The sequence below is a fragment of the Epinephelus lanceolatus genome, chromosome 20 (assembly GCF_041903045.1).
Source record: "Epinephelus lanceolatus isolate andai-2023 chromosome 20, ASM4190304v1, whole genome shotgun sequence".
NCBI lineage: Eukaryota > Metazoa > Chordata > Actinopteri > Perciformes > Serranidae > Epinephelus > Epinephelus lanceolatus.
Genome location: NC_135753.1, coordinates 38,656,014 through 38,682,311, shown reverse-complemented (window position 1 = coordinate 38,682,311; position 26,298 = coordinate 38,656,014). Strand labels below are relative to the sequence as shown.

The 26,298-nt window shown below is 43.2% G+C and overlaps 1 protein-coding gene across 1 annotated transcript in view; it reads right to left on the bottom strand.

Moving 5' to 3' along the window:
- Positions 1–11,133: 11,133 nt before the first annotated feature.
- The window catches only part of rsu1 (Ras suppressor protein 1), a 50,278-nt gene continuing 35,113 nt past the window's right edge, over positions 11,134–26,298 (bottom strand). Inside the window, exon 9 of the mRNA XM_033638196.2 lies at positions 11,134–13,628. Within this exon, the coding sequence (XP_033494087.1) occupies positions 13,526–13,628 (103 nt within the window). The 3' untranslated portion in view covers positions 11,134–13,525. The remainder of the gene's footprint in view (positions 13,629–26,298) is intronic.

Here is a 26,298-nt window from a genome sequence, read left to right as displayed (position 1 = left end):
ACTTTTAAGGTGGAACGTTAACTTGTAATGTTACTCAATGCATGAGTTGATGACGTGAATCCATCAGCACACCTTAAATTTCACTGTGACAACTTTGACCATCACTTTAGTTTTTATATGACACACACTTTTAGTAATGACTTTAAAAATATAGATTAATTTGGAGCGGATTATGTGAAGGTCATATATTCTAATCCTCACTTCCTGTGGGCTACAGCAACACTAAACCCCTGAGCTTGCCTGAGAAGGACTAAATGCACAAAGCTGCTATTTTTAAATATCCCATGGAGAGAGCAGAACCTGAGATACTGACCCAGTCCCTCAAATGGTTTCACACATGATCACATCACGTGACCCGACAGATCCCATTGTCAAAAACCTTTATGTGACAGGATTGAGTCCATAGCAAAAGTGACTTCATGCTTCTTACTATTTCATGTAGATTCACAAATAATACAGTATAACAGAGATGGCCTCAAAGGTATACTCTGCAGGAATGTTGGTTACTGTTTAGAAATGTGCTCACCAGCTGAAGTGCGAGTGAAAGCATATCCCTGCTTTTCCCACTTGCCATTTTCCCTTGCTATAGTTTTTCAGTGCTGTGGCTGCCATTTCCGTATCTTCCTCTTGGATCGGCACCTATGCGCTACCTTTTATTAAGTCCCAACCTGTCCTGCACACACAGAACGTCCTGAACACAGCAAAATAAGAAGTGAATAAGAATATACAGGCAGAGGGCAGAAAAATACACCTCCACACACAGAGAGTGGGTCATAAGTGATGATTGAGGGATTACTGCTGTATGAGTCCATACATTGTGTTTCAGGAAAATCCTGTGTAGCAGCCTACACCTTTAACCTGTTAAATGAATTTGGCTCTGAAGTCTGTGATCTTCCTCTGAAAGTAAGAAAGATAATCTTCACATCTAGCTGGGTTGATCTGAAGTTCAAAATGTAAAGAAGGATTAACAACATGATTAATGCTACTGCACAACACCCAAGGGTTATGGCGGTGGTTTGACGCTACATTTGCAAAGAAAGTCATTCTTGCATCCTTAACAGCTGCTCCATCAGCCCGCATTAGATTTTTAAGATTGCCAAGAGATGACAGTTGTTTATCAGATCTCCACGTATGCTCTGCTCCACAGCTCTGTCTTTTTAGAGTGAGAGTGTGCTCGTTAAGTCATGGGAAAGTATTTCATTTATGTTTCTTAAGTGTAAGAGGTGCACTATAATTCAGAGGCACAATTGTTATTCCAAAATTGAACGAAGTCATCAGTGTTACAGGGAGGAGCTGTGGGTGGAAACCTGAGGACCAGAGGAAAGAAAAGTCTCAATCCAGAAGAGTTGCAGAATTTGAATGAAAAACGTGAGCATGGACATAACAGTGCAAACTCTGAGGTGTTTGTATGATGGACACATTGAAACTGATGCTTTGGTGATCAGATATGTGACCAGGGCACAAAAAGGCCCCTGAATACAGACGTCCAACAACACCATCACCCAGAGAAAACGCCCAAAATACACTTTTTTTATATGTATAAATATAAGGAGAAGGAGCAGGGGCGTGGCTTTCAGGTTTCAAAATTTAATTACTTTTATTTAAAAGTCACAAATACCAATCATCTGTCCATCCAACCATTTTCATCGGGCGGGTTGTGGGGGCAGCAGGCCAAGCCAAGCACCCAGACGTCCCTCTCCCCAGCAACACTTTCCAGCTCCTCCTGGAGGACCCAGGGGCGTTCCCAGTCCAGATGAGATATGTAATCCCTCCAGTGTGTTCTGGGTCTGCCCCGGGGCCTCCTACCGGTGGGACGTGCCCGAAACACCGCCAACGGGAGGCGCCCAGGAGGATCCTGATCAGATGCCCGAGCCACCTCAACTGACCCCTTCCGACGCGAAGGAGCAGCGGCTCTACTCCGAGCTCCCTCCAGATGTCCGAGCTCCTCCCCCTATCTCTAAGGCTGAGCCCAGACACCCTACAGAGGAAACTCATTCCAGCTGCTTGTATCCGTGATCTCATTCTTTCGGTCACTACACACAGCTCATGACCATAGGTGAGGGTTGGGACGTAGATGGACCAGTAAATCGAAAGCTCTGCCTTCAAGCTCAGCCTCTTCGTCACCATGACGGTCTGGCGCAGCGCCCACATCACTGCAGATGCTGCACCAAATCGCCAATCCATCTCACGCTCCATTCTTCCCTCACTACTGAACAAGACTCCAAGATACCTGAACTCTAACTCGAACTCTAAAAGTTCTAACTTGAACTTTAACATGGATTAGTCTATTGAGATCTTACTATTCCTAGCTGTCATTACAAAGATTCCACAAATGAGGACAGTTAAGCACAGTGAAGCTTAAGGTCCAGCGAACCCAAAATGTGACGTCCTCATATGAGGATGCAGGGTCTCAGGGGGTTATGGGAAATGTAGGAGTGTTTTCAGAGTTTGCCATAGTGTAAACTAAGAGGCAGGATAACTTCAGCTGTGCTGCACAGACTTTGAGCGTTCCTCTGAAACTGTCTCCTGTGAGTCCCCCAACTTTTTAAGTGCAACACTAAATCACTTGAGTTCCACAGTTCAGGAGTGTTGCTCTGCTTGTGTCGCCTTTCATTTCCCATGACGACAGCAACAATCCAATACTGACAAGGGTCGCAACAATAAGATAAGCGCTGCTGTTGTTTACACAATAAAATGTTTTCCTTCCCTGTATTTTTCTCCAGGCCCATGTAGGGATGGGTGTAGCAAACTAGCTCGGCCTATACATGTGCTGGGATGTGGCATTGGTCCATCTGTCCACAGCGGCACACTCAGGCTGTCTGAGGGTCAGGGGCGGCAAAATAAAAAGGGCATCAGCTGCATGCGGTGAGGAGAGGGCGTACAGAGAGTTTGTAGCATTCGGGCAGCCTGTAAAGCACTGCATCACATTCTCTCCACTTGAAGGGAACCCTGCATCCCAATTTGGTCCCACTGCAACAAAGTCTGGGTTTGAAAGCACTGAGTAGTTCTGACTGGTTGGCATTTGCCTGTCCTCCTTGTGCAAGCATGGGTGATCATATCTGACATACACATGCACGTCAGATAATCTGGAAACTAAACTTTCCGTAGGTGTGGATGAGAGGGTGAATGGACGTCTGTGTCTTAACCTCGTTAACAGACAGGTGACCTGTCTTCCCTGGAATAATGATGTAATAACGATCTGTTTCATGTCAGGTATATTTAGAAGGTTTAAAGCATAGACTTTAGCTATACCTGTATTACTCCATTCTTTATGACGCAGAGAATTAAAGCTAAACAACTGAAGACCTTCAATTGTGTTGGAATAACTGTGGTGAAAAAGACATGAGTCATTATGTGACTCTGCGCTGGTTATCCGCTGCGTGCTCTATCGTCCGTCAACACCCACCGGCTGCGTTTGCTGTGCGGAGCGGTGCAGCTCTTCCGGACAGCGGGAGTCATGAGGACCCACGAGATCTCGTGAATTCACACATAATCGCGCGACATAACAAGATGTAGTTTCTATAAACAGAACCACAAAACCAGAGCGGTAGCAGGAAGACATCTGGGTGCACCTCCATGATTAACATCTCCTCGTCCATGGTGTCAACGGGGTGAAATGACGTCTGAAAACCTCTGACCTGTTGACTTCAGGCCTGCCTCCGCCCATTATGACGTTTTCAAGGTGTAGCGCAGGGCTATAGAGTGTGCCAGTAAACCCGGAACTCCGTTAGCACTTTTAGCACTTCCGGTTCTCTCGTCTAAAAGTCAATACGTTTTTTGAATGGGATTTTGGTAAAATGCCTCAAATAAGGTCTGTGGTTAACAAAAGCTTAAGCGAGTTTCAGGTTTTGTTCTACGACATAAAACACGTCAGTAAATACCCTACTTGTGAATTTTGAAGCTTTTACATCTCGTAAAAAAGGCGGTTGCTAACAAGTTGCTCAATACGACTACAAACCCTGTCGGGGACATTAAACGTCATCACCCCTGAACAGACGAGAGTGCTGGCAGTCCGCCATTACAGCTTCTTATTTAGCTTCAACAGTCCGATTTCCCCATTATACAATGTTTTTAAAATAAAGTGGCCGAAATCAGTTGAAAGCTTAGTGGCGGTGACGTTTAACATAGTCATGTAGTCCGTTAAAGCCTAACGTTAGCTTTTTACTTCTGGTGATCGCATTTAAGCTTCAAATGCAGTATGAAAGGTGTTCATATGTGAAGATTATCTCGCTGAACAAAACCTGTAAGTATCATAAACTTGTGTTAGCCACAGAGCTTATTTTCTGACATAATCCAAAACACAATGCAAAAATCACATTCACTTTCTCTTCCGGGAACCAGCGCGATGCTAAACTTCCGGGTTTTGACGTCAGACCTGGCACACTCTATATGATCAGCCGTGAACACTGTATTTTATTTTGAAAATTAACCAGATGTTTTATTTTGTTTCTGTGCACGACTTCCTGCCCCGCACGATCTGCTCTGTGCTGAATTGCTGCATTGTGCTCTGGTGTCCCGCAAAAATAGAAGTCCTGCGTATCTGTTGCGGAGGGCTCCGGAGCGCCGCAGCTGTGACGGAGCCGGAACGCAGCACAGCCGCAACCGGTGGAAACACACACATTGACTAGAATTGAAACGTATCAGCTCTGCTGCAGTTCCGGAGCGCAGACGCAACCAACACGCATCTGGTGGAGTTTGGGGGTTAGCAGGCCATCACAAGGAAATGGCTGCAGATGGAATCCCCACCTGTAGATGATTGGACTAATATCATCTTTGAAATATATGAAATGAAAAAGATCACTTCCTGTCTGAGGTTACAAAAAGCAAAGTTTGACAAAAATGGAGAAATGGACTTTGTATGTGACTGTAGCAGCCTTAAATAATTGTTTATCTAACCGATTGCTTAATTTCTTTTGGTGGCCTCCTCAGCCCGACGTGAAGTGGAGTGCACTCTCAGACATAAATAATGCTCTCACAGTTTAATACATGTATGTGGACTCATGACCTCTCCTTTTATCAAAGATTTACAATAAGATGTTTGGCAGCTATGTGTGATTTGTTTGTTTGATTTTTGTTCTTGTTATTTTAAAAGTATGTTCAAAAATCAATAAAAAAATAAAGTAACAAAAACAATAAAGCAGAGACTGTAGCTGATGTAGCTGGGATGGTCAGCGGATGGTCAGTATCACATCTGTTAGGTCCATGTTGTCTCAAAGGAGCAGTGGTTGACATTAAGTCTAGTCGCACACTGCAACTCATGAATCTCTTTGTCAGTCTCAAGTTAAAGGGAGAGTTTGGATTTTTGAGAGTGGGGTTGTATCAGGTTATACAGGGTGATTATCCACAGTCAGTGTATTAGCTGCAGCAGATGTCAGCTGGTGCACCCTCAGTTTGGAGAAGCAGGCTGCAGTCAGACATGGAAGCTAAGCAACGTACTGCAGTGGTTGAAGGTCAGTTACAAAATGTATTTTTGCCACCTAAAGAAAAAAAATCACTATCAGTCTAAGTGTATGCTGTATACATCTAGTGTACCTAATATACTGATAAGTATATATGTACTGATATACGGCTAAGAAACCCAAACGAGCCCACTTCAAAAAATCTTAATTATCCCTCTAATGTAAGAACTCCTTGTTCAGCAGCTGTTCATGAGGCTCAGGGGTTTTGAGAAAGACGTCAAGAGAAGTCAAGGCCCTGACACACCAAGCTGACAGTCGTCCATCAGTCAACATTGGACCGTTTGCATCTGTCGCCCTAGACTTTGTGGTGTGTCTGGCACCGCTGGCTCTTGTTGACCATTTACAGCTTTTGTTCAGCTGTTTCAGCACGTTGAACCAGAGACAGCAGAGCCTGCTGGGGAATGAAATCACTCTGATTGGCAGTTCAGCTCAGCGTACGAGAAGAGAAACTGAAGTCTGGCATGTAAACAAAGAGCTAAAGTCAGGAGGGAGTGAGATCAGAACAAATTTGTTACAGTGAACTCTTCAGCAGAAACGTTTCCTGATGGTTTGTGTTGTTGTTCGCTGCCGCACGGTTAAGACACTCCTGGTCTGCACCTGGTCAACGCTGGGCCCTTGACTTTCACCCTGGAGGCCGGCGTTGGCTTTCTGTAAAATTGTCAAGCCAAAGCTTTTTCTTTTCTCCTAAACCCAACCATGTATGTGTGTTGTTGAAGGAAAAATTACATCAGTTCACATTGTTGTACCAATGTAGTGCTTTTATTTTGAAAGAGACTGTATGCAAACTGTGCATTTCCTGTGAAAACAGAAGTGTATTTTGAAAACAGACAATGCATGTAACAGGCTGAAGTTGACACGGTGTCCCAGAACGTCAACAACCAACACACCCAGGGTACCTTGGACGCCATATGTGGACGTGGAAAGTCCATGACCAAACGTGGACATGTGACGAGGTCGCAGTGAGGATGTGATGGCGCCGTTCTTTCAACATTTGATTGCATTGTTAATGTGCTAAGTGGCTAACTAGGGTTATGACGGTCTTCCAGTTTGCCTTTCTGCTGGTGTGAAGAGTTAATTCCTCTCACACAGGTGCAAAACGTACGTGCTGGTTGGCCACCTGTAGTATGTGCGGTGTGTTCATGTGCCACTTTTTGGCTAAGACACGTTGGCGTTCATCACCGCTAGATGTCAGTTTGGTGCGTCTGGGCCTTAACAGTCGTCACATCAGTCGGACTCATATCTGTTGGCTTCAAATTATTCTTCCAGAAGTCAAATTAAATGGGTCCCCCCTCCCCCCAAAAAAAAATGTATATGAAAAGAACTGAAGACAGAGGCGAAAGGTGAATATTAGAATAAATGCGTATAGACCGATGTTTTTTCTTTCTTTAAGTGCACGCTCTGTGTAAATGCTCTGGTCATTAGGTAAAGCAGCAGCTGTGTATCAGTGGCTCGTCCTGTGGTGGGCGGGGTGCTTGCCTCTCTGCCCTGTGTCACCACCCTCATTAAAGTGGCACTGTGCAGCCCCCCTTAGACAATCAAGCCTGCCCTAACACACACGCCACCTATAAATCACCTCGTGAAAATCAATGGGCTTTAGTTAGCCTGGGACTCATTGTGTCCTTGGAAAGGTGTGAGATGAATTGAGATGAAGTGAGAACAAAAGAGGAACAACATCCACCCAAAGGGACGGAGGAGAAAACACAGCCGAGCGCAGCAGTGACTGAGGTTGGCCTGATCTTTAGGGTGGAGCTGACAGTTGCTGAGAGGTCACCGACTCATCTTTAGTTTCTTAAAGTTGACCAATATTCATTCGTCCTGATGATACATTGTGTGGCGCGGTTCATTTTCAGCCGCAGCGTTGCCTCCAAACAGTCTGTGACAAAACAATTGAAAGGCAGCAGAGGATGAGTCAGCCTGCCATTACTACTTTCTCTCAGAGATGGATGGAGCTCTTAAACTAAGGCTACCATATTGAATGTTCTTTTCTTTCAGGAAACTTTGGAAACCCTGCCCCCTGCATCTGCACAACTTTCCTAAATATTCTTCTCACTCTGACAATCAAACTGGAACAACCAGCCTCATGGCCCGTCTCCCGAAAGCATTTCTTTATTGTATAATATGGTGATAACAGAACGAGTGAGAACAAGTGCAGATACATGAAAAGAGTCCGGAGGCATCATATAAAGTAGTGATGGCCAAATGAAGCCTCATGAAGCATTTTCTTTATTCTATGAGCCCACTAGATGGCGCTTCTTGTTCAACAAAAGGTTGAAAGCACACTGAATTGCCATTCTTTGAGCCTCTCTCTTTAAACCATGAGCGCCATCTAGTGGGCTCAGAAAATAAAGAAAATGCTTCATGAGCCTTCATTTGGCCATCACTACTGTAAAGTAAGACAGAGACATACAAAAATAAAAATAACAAAGAAAACAAAACAAAACAAACCAGGAGTACAGCACATGCTAACTGTACATTTCCTGTGAAAACAGAAGTGTATTTTGAAAACAGACAATGCATGTAACAGGCTGAAGTTGACACGGCGTCCCAGAACGTCAACAACCAACACACCCAGGGTACCTTGGACGTCATATGTGGACGTGGAAAGTCCATGACCAAACATGGACATGTGACGAGGTCACAGGGAGGATGTGATGGTTATACAGGTGATGTGGTAAAAACAGAGATTCTGCAAAAAGTCTGTAAACACGTTGGGATGATGAGTGTTTGTTGGGTGCAAGTGAGGCTAAATGGATTTTATATATAAATATATAGTAGCTGGATAGCTCAATGGTTAAGACTAGTGATGGCCAGATGAAGCCTCATGAAGGAAACAAAATGTTGAAAGCACACTGAATTGCCATTCTTTGAGCCTCTCTCTTTAAACCATCAGTGCCATCTAGTGGGCTCAGAAAATAAAGACAATGCTTCATGAGGCTTCATTTGGCCATCACAAGTTAAGACTTCTGACTTTGGCGTGGAGGATTGGGGGTTTGGCTTTCCATTCATATCCAGTGTGGACCCTTAGGTAAGGTTCCCAATGCTGCTAGCCTAGATAGATAAGTGAAACTGCAAATGCAAGTGTCATGCCGGCTCAGACGTCATCTGGGTCAACAAGGTCTGCATCAGGTGTTGAGGAACCAACCTGATGAGACCGAGCATCCCAAGCAACAGTAACATCAGGAACAAGGAACACGAGAAGCTCGAAAAATACCAAGGAGTGAAGGCAGCAGTGGTTCCTAACTGAACTCCTGTGACACGGCCACAAAGGTGCAGATGATTGTTAGAGGGCTGTTAAACAGAGTAGCCTTCAAATACAATCTGAAAGTGTCTTGCAGTGTCTCCCTCTCACCCCTGCTCTGATCTTGCTCCCACCTGTTCAGGTGTGCTGCTGCACACAGGTGAAGGGGCGTGGCTGGTAGGAGACAAAGGAGCAGGGAATTGTTTGGGGAGGGTTTCTTGATTTTGTTGGGACAGGAGGAAGGAGAGCGGTGGTGGAGTGGAGACAGAAAAAACTTCTAAGGACTCGTGTTTTTGGTGATTCCTTGACCGTGTGTGAAGGACCAGAAAGAAACTGAAACTTTGGTTCCTCCTTATTTTTTGGACACGTTTTTTTCATTTTAAACAGTGGACATTGGGCATTTCTTTCACACTGGGATTATCTTGAGTTGGATGGGGACAATTATTATTGAAGGGGAAGTTCTGTTTTTTTTAAGTTTCATTTACTATGTTCCTCTGCTGGTGTCAGTAGGGCGCGGAGTCAGGCCCTTTACTCTGCCTACACCCTTGCTAACCAAGGTTAAGTGACAACTGTAGCTTTCGAATTTAACTCACCACAAGGCTTTAAATGTGAGCTGATTGTTATACTCCAACTGCACTTCATTTATTTGTTGTTCACAGAAACGTACTGTGGCAACATTTGCTTCTGGCTGCATTCAGAGCTACAGTGGGTGGAGGACTGCTGTTAGCCTGCACTGCCTGGAAGTTATTTTGTCCATTCAGTTTCCAACGTGAATCAGCCTGGTGACATCTGTGTGGCCGCTGTCTGTGCTCCTGACAGGACAGAGTCATTGTGGATTTAACGGACAGACACTTCAGGACCACCTGTGCCTCTGATGTTTCACAGTTTGGATTAGACTGGTATTTTAACACACTAGAATGAGTCCAGACCACAGTTTGCTTTTGGTTTGTTTTCAGAAGACTAACAGCTGACTTTTTTTCATGAACCAGTCTTAAAGAGTATTTTTCTCACAGTTTTTTTCTGGTGTCTCTGTCTAGTGCGTCTGACGAAGTTGATGGAACTTTACTCAGTGCAACAACCCAAGTAAAATAAGAACAGCACTCACAGTTCAAAATGATAATGGAGAGTACTTTACACTAAGTTACAGTGGCATGTAAACGTCACAAGAAGAGTCTTTCAGTTCTTGTTTGGAGGATTTTCACCCATTCTTCCTGCAAAAGGCTTCTAGCTCTGTGAGATTCTTGGGCCGTCTTCATGCTCTGCTCTTTGAGCTCTATCCACAGATGTTTAATGATGTTTAGGTCGGGGGACTGTGAGGGGCGTGGCCAAACCTTCAGCTGGCTCCTCTTGAGGTCGTCCATTGTGGATCTGGAGGTGTGTTTAGGATCACTGTCCTGTTGTAGAAGCCATCCTCTCTTCATCTGCAGCTTTTTTTACAGATGCTGTGATGTTTGCTTCCAGAATGAATCCATTCTTCCCTCTACCTGTGAAATGTTCCCCGTGCCACTGGCTGCAACACAAGCCCAAAGCATCATCCATCCACCCCCGTGTTTAACCGTTTGTTCTCCAAACATACCTTAAAGTTCTGTTCTACCTTCATCAGTCCACAGGACTTGTTTCCAAAAAGCATCAGGCTTGTTCACGTTCCTTTGCAAACGTCTGAGGCTGAATGTTGTGGTGAGGACACAGGAAAGGTTTTCTTCTGATGACTCTTCCATGAAGGTCATATTTGTCCAGGTGTGTCTGCACAGTAGAACAGTGCACCACCACTCCAGAGTCTGATCAATCTTCCTGCAGGTCTTTTGCAGTCAAACAGAGGTTTGATTTGCCTTTCTAACAATCCTACGAGCAGCTCTCTCACAAAGTTTTCAGCTTGACCTCCACAGTTCCTGTTAACTGCCATTTCTTAATGACATGACCAACTGAGGAAACAGCTCCCTGAAAACACTTTGCTATCTTCTTTTAGTCTTCATCAGGTCTTTTAGTTTTCAGAGTGCTAGGCAGCTGTTTAGAGGAGCCCATGGCTGCTGATTGTTGGGACGAGGTTTCAGGAGTCAGAGTATTTATAAAGCTTTGAAATTAGCATCACCTGGCCTTTGCTAACGATGACTGTGAACAAGCCAGAGCCCTAACAAGCTCATTAAGCTCTGAGACCCTGGGAAAAGCTGTCTGAGAGCTCAAATGTCTTGGGGTGCCCAAACTTTTGCACGGTGCTGCTTTCCTCTTTTTTTCACTCTACATTTGTACAAAACAAAAATAATACACTGATGTTTAAAATGTTGAAAAGCATGTTTCATCTTTAACGTCATGTCTTTTGGAGATCAGCTCATCTTCTGCTCACTTAACTGTTCACAGTAAACAAAACTTTGCCCAAACTTTTGCAGCCACTGTATGGCACTGTATATTTCTCTGAAATGAACAACACAAGAGAGGACATTGTCTTTGATTGTTTTATTTGAAATGTTCAATGCAGCGAGCTCAATGAGCTTTCAGTATAATTTGGCCTGTGATGAAAGCACGATGAATTTTAAAAATGGATTATATTCATTCAGTTCTGCAACAGGCTGAAATGTGACGGACACTTGGTAAAGCTTTGATAAATAACTTAAAGATAATGTGGAACTGAAGATGCAGCGAGTGTCAGAGATCAGTGGAATGAACACAGTTAACTGCAGGTGTAACTGATCACAGATAATAATCATGATTGTGTTTGAAAAAAGTGGCTTAAAAGACAATATGCTGCCATTCTAGCTGGTGTGCAAATGTCCACCAGGCATGTGAGTGGATCTCACCTGCAGCTCTTTACTCGGCTGTGCTATCCAGGGACGTGCACACATATTTTGAGGGGCTGTTACTCCGACCTAAAAACAGGGCAACCCCCTGTTTGTGGTTAGCCTTGATGATCACTAAAATTTGGTGGAGAAAAAATGGTTACACTGATATCGGTGTCGGCCAAATGAGTTGTTACATATCTAGATATCAGATATCCTCTCTGAAATACTTACTGAATGAATACTTGTCGTATTTAATGATATTAAATATTAAGAAAAACAATCAGCAGCTTCAGTACAAAAGAGTCTGTATCAGACCTCTGTCTAAAACAATATTAGTGGAACCCTACAGCTAGGTTTGTAAGGCAGGGGATAACTGAACATGCTTCCTCAACAGCCTCCACTTGAGTTTGGTGTGGTGATGTCAGCAGTGCCACACAGTAGTAGAGACGAGATGAGATAAAAATACACATGTAATGACAGTGAGTCATCATCTCGAGACATCTCAGGCTGTTTAATCTGTTTTGTAAGTCGATGATCAGAGCGTAGAAAAAATTTGAAGGTGTTGGTATTTATAATGCTATTCTGCAGTGGTGTTACTGGTCCGGCCCCACTTGAGATCAAACTGGGCTATAGTGATGGCCAGATGAAGCCTCGTGAAGCATTTTCGTTATTTCATGAGCCCACTAGATGGCGCTTTTTGTTCAACAAAAGGTTGAAATCACACTGAATTGCCATTCTTTGAGCCTCTCTCTTTAAACCATGAGCGCCATCTAGTGGGCTCAGAAAATAAAGAAAATGCTTCATGAGGCTTCATTTGGCCATCACTAGCTGTACAGTACGTGGCCCATGAATTAAAATGAGTTCAACAGCTCTGGGTTCAACCACTCGTTAATCATTTCTACAACTTAAGAAGACTCACCAGAGCCTCACCAGTCAGCAACGACAGCGTCACCTGACAGGGGCGTCGCTTTGTGTCATGTTTATTTATTTATTTATTAACAATTTGGGCTAACTTAAATATTTATGGGCTTCTCATATTTCTCTTTCACAGCAGTAAAAATAAAACAAGTATCTTCTTTTTCCTCTACAGGGAGCAGCTCAGTCAAAGAGGGCAAATGGGCTGTTCCCCGGGCATCTTCATCAAGTACATGTGCACGTCCCTGGTGCTATCTTTACGTACATATTACATTCAGCATAACTAGTTTTGGCTTGTTAAGAGCTGAAATACATTGCCCAAAAAGCTGGAAGAAGAAGTGATTTTCTTTAAAAAGCTGAAAGAAGAAATAGTCTGTATTAATATCAGTCACCGAAAAACACTTTGGCACAAAAACAGCACGGCCCCAAAGAGCTGAAATGTACTGATTGAAAAGACGATGGCTGAACTTCACTGTGTGTGAAGAGCCGAAAAGTATCACAAAGCTGAACACAGATTTAATAGTTCTTTTGACCTTTTAAAAAAGCAGAACAGCAGGAGTGGACAGGTGGTCATATGACGCACTCTATATGCAGCGCAACACACACTCATTATTAAAAATAAAACTTAAAATATATAAGAAAACCGAATACTAGTTTAATGTTCAAAGTCTTGTAACCCGTTTGTCTGTAGCTGAAAGTATGCTGAAGTTGTAGAACTTCAAAGTGGAGTGGGTCTGAAAAGGATCTGGAGATTAGTATTAGCTAGTGATGGCCAAATGAAGCCTCATGAAGCATTTTCTTTATTCTATGAGCCCACTAGATGGCGCTTTTTGTTCAACAAAAGGTTGAAAGCACACTGAATTGCCATTCTTTGAGCCTCTCTCTTTCAACCATGAGCGCCATCTAGTGGGCTCAGAAAATAAAGAAAATGCTTCATGAGGCTTCATTTGGCCATCACTAGTATTAGGCACAGTGGTGCGGTGGAATACAGTTTAAACAATATTTAACATATTTAGAAACATAATTCATACATTTCAATGTAATACAAAATGTTTATAAAAAAAGAAGAGAGAAGAAATAAAGGCACATGCAGTGAGTTCAGGTTGAGCGAGTGTTCATCTCCATCCTCCGTCCTCTCTTCATTTGTTCTTGGCGGCCAGCGGTTTGCGGCTGATCTTCTTACTCTTGTCGTTGCTCTTCTTCGGAGGCTCTGGGTTGGCCTGCATGTGTCTGCCATAGAGACTGAAGAGAAGAGGAAGAGAGGACAGACATTTTTTCAGTTTGCACATACAACTAGTGTTCAGTCAGGACCACTTTAGTCAAAGAAAACTTTATTTCCATTTGCAGTATTATATTTGGAGGTATGGCCTCTCTGCCTTTCCTCGGGCTTACGCAGAGAGTCTAAGGCTGAGAGTGCACACCTCCCTGCCCTTCCATGTGCCGACACAGAAAGACTAAAGCAGGGAGAGCAGAAGCAAAGACCCCTGGGAACAGAACAGAGCAGCATCAATGACAAACAGAAATGACATTGATAAGTCAGACACAGCATGAAAAGGAGGAGCTGGGGTGGAGGCAGGTTGCAAAGCAGCTCGCAGAGGAAGCAGCAACAGTAGGCAGGTCAGAGCAGTTTAAATAGGGCGCCATGAATGGGATTAGCCAATTGGTTGACACATCGAGCCACAGATGTAGCTAAACAGCTGCAGGTGTCTGAGTGTGTTTACTGGCACACAATCCCAGTGTGACCCTCAGCAGTCAAACTGTGGCCAACAGTGTAACTGGAACAAATATACAAACACTAGATATTCACACAGCGTACATACGGTCATCAACAGTGGACACACACGCAGCTGTGGAGTAGCGATGGTCAGTAATGATCATCAACATTCACTGTGGTTCACTTATTAGTGTCGAATACTGCTGAGTAGTGGACAAGCGGACACACACACACACACACACCACCTCTGTCTGTCACTTTCCCTCTCCCATGGGTGTCTGTTGCTCACAAGCGAGAGAGCTCATTGGAGTGGAAAAGACTTTTTCTCCAGCTCAGTCTCTCTCTGTGCTTTTCCCTACAGCCCGTTAATAATTGTGTCTTGGTTTTTCTTCCTTATTCATGCTTGGCCTGAAACAAGCATACTTAAAAGTGGGAAATGTTGGAGCATGTCAGTGACCAGGATCCACCAATCAGATCTTAGACTAATCAACCAGCAGACTGTATAATGGTGGCATAGAGCAGTGGTGGTAGGCCTGTGTTGCTTCATTATGTTCATCTGCTTTTCTGCAGAAATGACAGTTTTGGTCAAACCATCTTTTTATCACGGTCCTTTAGCAGCTCACAGTTACAGCACACACGACTGGATCTGGTCAAATCCACATTCCTTGTGTTTAAGATTAATGTTGTGTAAAATACAAATGAGCTTCACTGTTTGCTCACTGAAGAGAATAAATGTAAATGTAAACACACTACTGAGATACTTCACCAATTTCAATCATGAACATCAATATATTAGTCATAAGCATAAATAGTGAGTCTGTAAAAACAGCTTTGGAATGAAAGTGTCAGAAAATAACCCCAGTGATGTCATAGTGATGTCATCATTGGTATCTCAGCTCAGGCTTGAAGACTACGGCCCAATCCCAATACCCCCCCTTGCCCACTACCCCTCGGCCCTTGAAATGAAGCAACGAGGGGTAGGGGTTGAAATCTTTCCCTAGGAATTGGGACGCCACTCACTACGTCACCGCGTCGGTTACATTCACGCATACGTAACTATTTTAAACAGGAAGCTGTGAGCCATCTACATTTCCAACCGGCATCTACAATGGAGTCTCCAGTTGAGTTCATCCTACCAATCATGTTTGCCGCATTCATCATGCTTCTGCTAGCTAGCTAACCAGCTAACATTACGAGGCAGCATAGTTATGCTAGCTGGCGTGTTATCGTAATGTTGAAAGTCCGACAATTTTTCAGAACAGGACAGATGACAGACGCCAGATAGTGCGAGCTAGCTAGCTAGCTAACAAGCAACCTGACGACGGTAACGTTAGCTATGTATGAACTTTTTTCCCCATCTCTTGCTCGGTGGTAGCCATGGCGACGTCTATCCCTCGCTGGCAAGTCAGCATCTGAAATCCCTCGCTCTGAAGGGCTAGTTTCATACCCACTACCCCTCGTTATGCCCCCTACCCCTACACGCAAAAAGGAATTGGGACACCACTACCCCTCGCGGGAACGTGCAAATGTAGGGGTAAGGCTAAGGGGGGGTATTGGGACGGGCCCTACAAATTTAGAAACCAAAGCCTGCATAACAGACTGAGTGTTCTTTTTAAAATCTGTCTCTCAGCACTCCAACTTTACAGAACAGCCAGACCAAATTGCCCATTTGAGCAGTTCTCTATCCAGAGTCGCCCCAACACTCACACCCTGGAGACTTGGAGGGCTGCTTGAAAAATGTATCTTGCTCCTCGATGGAGTGAGGGAGTGTAGTAAGCTTCAGCTGCATGGTATGGTATAGATATAGTATAAAAAGGTTCAGTACGGTGTAGTGTACACTACACACATCATATAGTAAGCAAGCTTCCTTCATGAACAGCTGTCTCAGTGTGTCATTGGCAGTTGTGTAAGATGCCACTTGCTTGTTCCACCTCAGCTTTTACACTGTATGGCCATGCTTTTCTACAGTGCACACACACACACACACACACACACACACGGAGGATGCGTATATACAAATCCGCAGTGGTGGAACTGTCCGTCTGTGATTGAAGTGTCTCGTGTTCTCTCCTCTCTCTGCCTCCATCCCATGTCAACACTTTCAACTGGGAATTAAATGCTGCCAAACCCCATAATATCTGCTGCCCATCAAAACCACAACAGGCCTACAGCAGACACAGAGACAGAGACAAAGAGAGAAAGAGGAGACAGAGATACAGCCAGTGGACGTTGACTGTTGGACTGCTGACTTGATGGGTGGCTGTCTTCTCTGTTCACCTTTGAAAAGCTCGCCACAGCTGCTCTCCAGCTCTGTCTAAGGGTTACATTACTGTCAGCCACCTTGGTTTATTACCCAGATTCTTCTTACTGTGGAGATGTCTGCCTGTTGGCACTTAAAGACCCCCCCCCCCACCCCCACTTGGAGGTCTCCAGTGCGCAGGGATACATATTTGACAGAGAGAGAGAGAGGTTGAGACAAAGCCTCTTGCCAAGTCAGCTGGGTTACAGTCTCCCAGAGGACAGGGACGGACAGGGGAAGGGTGCCGGGCAGCTCCTTGGAGCAGCAGTGTCTGGAACAGCCGGGTCTTGGGACGGCTGACAGTTTTAAGGACGGCAATGTGGGTCTGTCTGTCGGCCGGACGGTCCACCACTTTGGTCCTGACTGAAATGTCTCAACATCTAACTCAAATAGAAGTGTCTGTCTGTCTGTCTGTCTTTGTATATGAATGTCTGTCCTTCGATTTCCTCAACAACCGTTCATCCGATTAACCTCTCCAATGTGTTCACTTGAAGACAAGGTGAAAAGCCAACTGTCAAAGAGAGGGCGGAGACATGATACTGTTTAAATACAGACTATTTCATAGACAGTTTTTCTTGGCGCACTATGTTGTTAGTTTGTTTGAACCATCGGCCTCTCCACCCAGCTGCACAATGTGGAATTTCTTGCTCCTTATACTGTGGTTGTTGCCCGACAAAAAGGGTGCCTCTTTGTATCTGTGTCAAACACCAAGATCAACTGATGAAGGGGTGAAATTTGACGAGTTGGGGGTGAAAACAGGCCTTGTGTGCAAATCGCACTGACTAGCTAATCGCTGCCGCTCTGCGCCGCACTCATACGAGGGTTACCACTGATAACGCTGTTCCAACCTGCCGTCATTGCGGAAGCATGGCGTCCACTGTCTGGTTCCCCCAGGTTAACACCACCAGCTGAGCCAGTACTGTTGCCTTTGACAGCACTGTTACTGGAGTTAGCACTGTTAGCTGCTAGCCGCCAACTCAGCCACCTCCATGTTGAGAACCTTGTGCAGATAACCTGAATCAGACTCTGACTGTTGGATATCGATCCATTTTATCTGCTTATCAAGGGTCCAGGTCACGAGGGCAGCGGGCTGAGCAAAGCACTACAGAGGGTTCTCTTCCCAGCGATGCTTTCCAGCTCCTCCTGGGGGACCCCAAGGCATTCCCATGCCAGATGAGACGTGTAATCAGCGTGTTCTGGGTCTACCCCAGGGCCTCCTACCAGTTGGATGTACCCAGAACAGGAGGCGCCCAGGAGGATCCTGATCAGATGCCCGAACCACCTCAACTGACCCCTTTTGAGGCACAGTTGCAGCGACTCTACTCCAAACTCCCTCTGGATGTCTGAGCTCCTCCTCCTGCCTCCTGTTGCTGCTCCAATTATCTTTGGAGAGAGGAATAACTGTTGAGCATTACGCTAAAAAAATAAATAAATAAAATGTCGGGGCAAGACAGTGAACATTATTCTTCTCATTTCGTCCTTCATCTTATTAACCCTTCATTTCTAAACAGTGGTTTTATTTTTTATATTACTTTTATATTTTGCTGTTTCTTCACGTAATAATACAGGCTGGTATTCTATTACATTAAGGACATATGTGCATATAAAACAGGAGTTTGCCCCTGAACCATCTGTCACATCCAGTTTATCCAGAGGCTAAAGTGTCATGATCCTGGGCTTTGGCTTCATATCCTGTTACCTTGTGTTCCTTGTTTCATGTTGTTTAGCTCATGTTTAATCTGCTTCCTGTTTTATTTTGTAGGTTCTCTGCTCATGTGTCATGTCTGGTTTTACTTCCTGTCTTTGTGTGTTTTCCCGCCTGTTTTCTGTCACACCTGTCTCGTTAGTCCTTCCCTGTTCCCAGAGTCTTCCCTTCACACCTGTTCTGTATTAGTCTTGTCTGCTCCACCCTTGTTGTCAGCCAATCCCCATTTCCCTCCTGTTGCCCATGTCCTCCTCCTCCAGCTGTGTCTCGTTCTTCTGATTAGTCTTCTGTGTATATATACCTGTGTGTGTCAGTCCGTCTGCCTATCTTCTGTGAACCTTCTGTGTTCGTCATTCCTGCATCCAGCCCTTGTCTTCATGTCTTTTCCTGGTTGGTTTTAGTTTGGATTTTTGTTCTGCTCCCAGATGTTTTTGTTTGAGTTGCCTGCCTTCATTGGAAAGTCCTTCATCAGCTACATTAAAGCTCGCCTTTTGTTGGAAACTTAAACCTGCCTGTTGAATCTGCATTTGGGTCCTCCTCTGAACTGAAACCGTATCACAAAGACCTTAAGTTGCACAGCTGAGAGCTGGTATTTTTCCTCTGGATATGTGAGCTCTGTGATTTGGGTGAAGTGAAAAGTGAGTCCCATTTTCTTTTATATTGTACAAACTATGATGACTAGGACTGCCACGATTAGTCGACTAATCAATGACTAATCGACTATTAAAATAATCGGTGACTATTTTAGTAGTCGACTAATCGGTTTGAGTCATTTTTCATAGAAAAGTACTATAAAAGTATCCAAAATACTCTTACTGCAGCTTCTTACGTTCAAATATTGGCAGCTTTACACACCATGACGGAGAACTCAAACCCTTTGGCGTGAGTAGGAAACAAGACATTAGATGACATCATTTTGGGGTTTGGGTGAGACAGACCCACATTTTTCAACATTTTAACACATTTTTCGATGAAATGATTAGTCGACTAATCAAAGAAATAATCGACAGATTAGTCGACAATGAAAATAATCGTTAGTTGCAGCCCTAATGATGACTTGAAGAGAGTTAATGTTCTGTGAAATGGCTCGTCTAAACCTTGATCTGATGCAGATGACCAAAAGCTGGAATGGTTGTTTGATTCTCATGTGTTTAAATCTGCCAATTGTGTTGCTAAAGTCTAAATAATAATAATAATAAAATGCCTTTGTGAGTGATCCACGAATTTGGTCTTCCCAAAACCTGAAAATGTACGATGCTTTTGCTGCTTTGTTATATTTTCTCTCCCTTTAATGCCGTCTGAATTTATGTTTACTGGACTCCCGCTGCGAGGGTCTTAAGGACAGAGGGATGTCGTATGCTGTAAAGCCCTGTGAGGCAAATTGTGATTTGTGATATTGGGCTTTATAAATAAAATTGATTGATTGATTGATCCTGGTTTACTCTGAAGCTGGAGTGTCTTGTAAGCCCATGCTGGCTGAGCATAACTGCTCACATGACAAAATAATAAAACTGCATTAAGTTTTTCCATGTTGGTTTCATTTCTATAAGACAGAAATAATTACATAATAAAGACGTTGACATTGTGTCAATATGTGCCGTGCTGTTACAGCTGTTTATATGTGAATTAGAGGCAGCAGGAAACAGAGTCTAATGAAGAGAGTGCGGAGCTGCTGGAGGAGGTCAGGACTGTGGTGACTGATCGTGGACGCTCCCTTTAAGAAAAGCAAGATTATTCATTTAGTCAATAAGTGGCCAATGCAGCACACTTGGCGCTGTCATAACAAGCTAGTGTTAGCATAATTGTGGGTTCTTAGCATTGATGGATGGGCTGAGGAAGGAGGGATGTGGAGGGAGGAGGAGGAGTGGAGGAGGGGAATGATCAGTCAGTGTGTCATAAAGGAAAAAATAAATCAATGTGCAGAGAGGAGAATAATGCAGTCTAATTGATGATGGAGTGTTCAGGTTGTTGATATTTATTAATGTTATTTCAATCACTTCTTTTCACTACTAGTATGTGTTGCTGTGGTTTTAGGTCATACTCTGACAGCTGCGGACTGACACCGCTGGCTGGCATAAACAGAACACTGAGGACGATAAGAGAAAGACAAAGACCATTTTGTCTTTTTCTAAATTTGAATGACACGATCAGGAAGAAACTAAAGTGGACCAAACAATCCCCTTAAACACAGTGGACAGGTCAGGCCGGCTTCACCTCAGACGACCTGGTTTAGATGCTGAAGTCTGGTCTACAACATGTATACACATTCCTTTCAACCGCATCCAGTACTTTTTTCATTAAGATACTTTTAAGCTCATATCACAGTCATTATAAAGGCTACATACACATGCTATATCTTGTTTTTTTAGGACAATGTGGGCTAATCAGATTTGCCATCATTCCATGTCCTTCTATGTGCCTATAGTTTATATTGATTTTATATCAATGAAAAAAACAAATCCGTGTGACTAAATTCTTACATTTTTACATGTATCTCACCACAGCAAGTTGGAATAAGACATATTCTGTCATATATGAAGAGGGGAGACTCTCTGGAATCTGGCAATATAAGAACCATGATGCTGGGACATTCTGTCACTTCACAGTTGTCCAAAACATGTGGTTTGTGCCAGGCGGACATGATTGCCAGTATTTTTTCATTATTGCAAGAAATTCCATTGACTCATTCACAAGTCAAAAATGTGTTTTATCTGAAAGAAACATGCAATATTTACATCTAAGATCATAGAAAAATAGTAATATTATTATTCCTCACTATATGAAGTGACTGATAAGATCTGTATCATGGATTGTAAAGAAATTCGTCAGGATTTTATTTTGTAGACAATTGATCTGTATTTATAGTGTGATGGGATGACAGCACAATGATGTGTGTGGTATCACTGGAAAGCTCTGCTTCTGCGCTTTCATGTGATATGCGTGGCATTTCTGTGCGAGCCTGCGTTCGCGAGTAATCCATCCAACAGTAATGCTACGGTTCCGCTGTTTCATGTGATATGCGTGGCTTCTTGCTATGATGCATGGTTGCAGAAAATCCATAGAGAAGAACAGGTGTGAATTTGGACGCACTATGCGTCGTTCGGGCCCATAGGGTTAATACACCTGCAACGTCTACAACGCATCCCGTTCTGCTTTGCTGCCTGAAAGCAGCGGGGATAAGGACGTGGTCTCCAGCAGGGCTGGGCGATTTGGTCCGAAAATATTATCACGATATTTAAGGGTAACTATGCCATAACAATATTCTTGACGATATGACAAATTAGTAAAAAAAAAAAATTTAAATTGTTACTGATTTAGATCAACAGAATTGCAACAAAATCAGTGATAGTTTCACAGTTTGCTTCAAATATTCAGTAAAAACTAAAGAAAAACTAGAAAAGCACTCGGAGAGCGCAGACCTCCGCCAAGCAGCTCGGATTTCCCGCCATTATATTATTTTATCCACTTCGCTTCAATCAATCACCACCAAAATTTTATCATCTGTTCTTTGTCCCATTATCAATTATTTCATCAAAATCTGTTCAAAACTTTTTGAGTTATTTTGCAGACAAACAGACCAACGCCGGCGAAAACATAACCTCCTTGGTTATCTCTCATTTCTTCAGTTTGTGAACAACAACAGTAACAAAGTCCTGAAGACAAACTTCTCCAAACAGCCTTAAAACATGGATTAACAACATCATCTAACAAAAGTATAAAATTCTGCTCAATCATGTCAAAGTTCATGGACACATTATTAGACCATTATTAGCTTAAGCATGTTTACATCGCATAAATTAGCCTCGCAGCTAGCAGACTTTTCCCTCTACTCATATTTTAATAAATTACATGTACATGTACATTATTTAGACTTTTTCTTCCTCACCGTTGGTTTCAGCCCAATTTTAATAAAACAGAGCAGCTAATGTTGCTGCTACAAGTTAGCACGATGAGATACTGGGTCAGGCAGGTAATGCTACGTCGTGTGTTGTCTCATACTGGCTTTGTTACTATATGGCATGCTCTTTGTCTGTTGACCCGTACGTTCTCTAAAATCTGACATATTTCCTCACTGCTGAATTATGAAAAATTTGCAAAACATTTTTTTATTATGAAAAATTTGCAAAAGTTTGCAAAAAATTTTGTTATTATTATATAATAGAACATAGAGTTGCAACAAAATCAGTGATAGTTTCACAGTTTGCTTCAAATCTTCAGTGAAAACTAAAATGATGTTTCATGTCTTCAGTTTGTGAACAACAACAGTAACTCAGAGTCAGATTCAGATCCTGTCACAATATTAAGAGTTCAACTAAATCAAATCTACCACTAATTACACATTTAAACAAATGTCCCCTGGGATCTATATATATATAAATCAACAGCTGATTTCCTTCTCTTTATTTATGCTCTGCCATTTCTCCTCTAACCATCAGGCTGTAACCTGTGACAGGCTGTTATGACACAGTCACATATATGGAGTTTATTCAGGCAGGTTTCCATCAGCAAAGGTTTGTGACAGAATCAGAGAGGAGTCGCTAATAATTTCACTTTCAGCCATGTTTGTTGTTTCCATGGGTAACAGTATGACGTCATATGTCAACAAGCTGAAATATCGCAATTAAGACGATATGAATTTTTCACATGATATTAAAAAATATACCTGTATTATTGTGAACATGATGTTGTGGCACAGCCCTAGCCTCAGGTTTGGTTTTGCCTCGCCCTGGTGATCAGTTTATATTCATGCAATCTGAACTACGTCACTTTAGAAACGGTGACATGACGTGTATAAATGTACAAATGTAAAGTATCCATGGTTTTCTGCTTTGTGGTCCTTGTGCACTACTGTCCCTGTAACACGTGCACAGTCTGAGATGCAGAGTGAGAGAGGGCGTGTGCCTGTCTTAATCTTACTGGAAATCTATGACACTGTAAAGACAAACAGCAGACACTTGGTCCCACGGGTCGCCTGCTCTCTCTTCTCTCTGTGTGCTGAAGAGGCCAGAACCCAGGAGAACATGGGATACCCAACCAGCCACAACCGCTCACAACACACACACACACACACACACACACACACACAATGACAGAAACTGTTTCATTATGCTTTTATACGAGCAATACAGAACACTAACAGTTCTAGCTAAAGATCAACATAAAGATTTCCCGTTTCCTTTAAGTGTGTGTGTGTGTGTGTGTGTGTGTGTGTCTCTGGTGATGAACTGTTAGGGCCAATTAAATGCAGAAGAAGAGCAGCGAATGGATTCAGATTCCTGATGATGTCTTTATGGAGCTCTGCTATTCCACACGGCTTAATTAATCACGGCAAAGTTCTGTGTGTGTGTGTGTGTGTGTGTGTATAAAAAAGACTGAAAGTTGGTATTTTCTTCCCGTTATCGGTATGTGTATGTGTGTGTTACAAAGTTAAAAATATGTATGTGTGTGTGATAAATGCGCAGGGAGGCCAAAGGCCATTGATCTGATGGGGGGCCTTCCTCTCACAGCCACCTCATCTTCACCAGAGCTGCCAAGCAATTTAGTAGCTTCCCCTTACAGCCGGAGAAACATTAGCAGGGAGGAGAAGAAGGAGCCGTGAAGATAAGGGAGGCAGCGCAGGGAGAGGAGGGAGGAAAAGGCAGAGGGAAGGAGTAGAAAAGACCCTAATTAAGATTCATGACAAACAACTGGGGCTTTTAGCCAATGGCGCCAAAGATCTCTGCCCTCATCATTAGTTAGTTACAATTCCTGCTGACTCAGCAGTTCTCTGAGGGATGTGTGCATGTACATATGTGAGCGCTGTTTTATCCATAAATAAAATCAACAAATATATCCTCTAACTTTGTGAACCGCGCACGCACACACACACACACACACACACACACACACACACATATATATATATCAAGTGCAGTCCATATTTCTCAATTGTTTGCCTCGGCCTTTCCCTGGCAATATGCAGAGGAAGTCGGCAGTCTAAGTTCAGCTGAGTCTCAGCTAACCTGCCCTGATGTATCCCAACCTGTTCTCATTTCCAGGTTGTCCAAAATGCCACGCTTTGTCGCGCCCCTTGGCAACTGCCACGTCTCCACCGAGCAGTACGCTTCAGTTCAGTTCAGTTTGTTTTTTTTTTCCGTTCCCACAGTGAAAGTTGTGGATGGTACCAACAGAAGCGTTCCTTAGCGTCCCCATGTTTGGTCCCCCCTCTGTTGGGGTACCTAGCACACAGATCTGGTACTAAAAGGTGGAGCTAGAAACCCTGCAGTCTGATTGGTCAGTAGAGGACGCTCACTCTGCTCAGGGCTGAGTTGCGTCTGGTTTTGAGGCTCATGTAAGCACCTCATCACCTTGACTGCATCTGTTCAGTCAGACAAAACCTCGAGGGAACATACAATTGCACACACGTGTACAGTGGAGATGAGCTGGAGTCTCAAACTCACAGGACATTGTCACAGCTACAGCTGAACACAGAGTGAAGCTGGTCTATGAACTGCAGAGGACATTGTGCATTTCTAGCCAAGGCAAGGAGGCAGTTATGGATGTGATCATCAATCGACCGCAGATCATTATTGCTGATGTTTGAAATGTGTCTTTGATGATTGATCATTATTCATGCTTTTGACTGAATATGGGCTGCTCATTATTCTTCAACAGTTGTTGCATTGTACTGGTTTATTTGGTGACTGCTTTGGGTTGTTGCTGATGTTGCAGATCAGCTCTTTGAGTGAAGCTTTTTGAGGTCAGGCATGTCGACAGTAGATTCAAAGATATGTACGGATTTGGATGCAGTGACGTGGCTGAAGTCGTTTCTTGGAGTGCTTTGTTTCTGTTTGTTTCGGCACTGTTGTTGTATATTTTCATATCTTTCTACTTAAAACTTCTTATTTCAAATAATGACACCAACAATAATAATTAACAGGCGACTGTTTTAAATAATGAACTCATGGTTTAACTGCCATAAATATTATTTATGTCATTATTTGATATGTTTCGTTTACATTTATTATTTAAAAGATTTATTTTCCTGCATTTCGATTTTGTTTTGTATCAGGACTGCAGAGGTACTGGGTGTGTATTGTGTTGCGCAGGGGGCACTTTTTGGCGCTGCGCATGATGTTTACATGAGGTGCAGAGCAGGTACAGAGATGCTGCGGTTGTAATCTCCTCCAAGAAGGAGTTGAGAGCGCAGAAAGTTAAGAGTATAAGGTAACATTTCATTACCGGACAAAAGAAGAAGCAGTAACTTTTATTGCCGTTTTTTGAAGATTTTATTTTTATATTTTTGCTCAAGTGGACTCATTCCCTCTCGGTTGTGTGCAGCCAGCGAGGTATGTTTCATTTTGGGATTTACTGTGTGTTCATTGTGCATTTTTACTGTCATGTTTCTACAGCTTGTAAGTAACATTAATATGTTGTCATTCTGAAAATTGTCATGTATTTGAACAGTTTGATGGTGGATTTGATGACGGTGATGAAGGGTGGAGAAAAGAGAATAAATCCATCAGTAACTGAAAACCAATGGTGTCGTCTAATTCCTGGAGGGAGTGATACATGGCTAAGTAATAAGGAGAAATATTAATTATGTTTCAATTTTATGGGACTTCTGTAAAAATATGAGTGGAAATTTAGAAATACCATTGTCAAATATCACTAAGTAAAAAACTAAAAGCTATGTGTGCCCCCCCTCTGGCCTTATAATAACCATCATAACACATCAGGGGTAAAAACAGATATGTGGGGTCAACAAAGGCCTTATTCAAGGTCTTCTTGTAGAGAAGTCCGGAGGGTTTAATCAGTGAAAAGAGTTCCTCAGCAGCTGCTCCTCCTCCCTGTGTTCCAGTGCTGAGCAGAGCAGCCAGTGCAGACAGGTGGGACAAGACAAGAGGTTGCAATATCAGCCCTCCAACTGTAAGACCTTCTCACTGCAGGGCCCCATCTCTGTTAGGCATTAATGCGTGAATATAATTAGACAGCAACGGAGAGGGTGGGACTGCACACACTGCATCCAGCAGAACTAATCAGGCCCAGCTGAGCAGAAACGGCTGAGAATGAAATGAGAAGAAAAAGACTCAATGTGTTTGCATGTTGCTGCGAGGATGACGTAAACCGCACAAAGACTGCACCCATTTTATACAGCATGCTTCTGGGGAAAAAATCTATGTGGCCACTGGTTTCAGTTTATTTACTGTAAAAA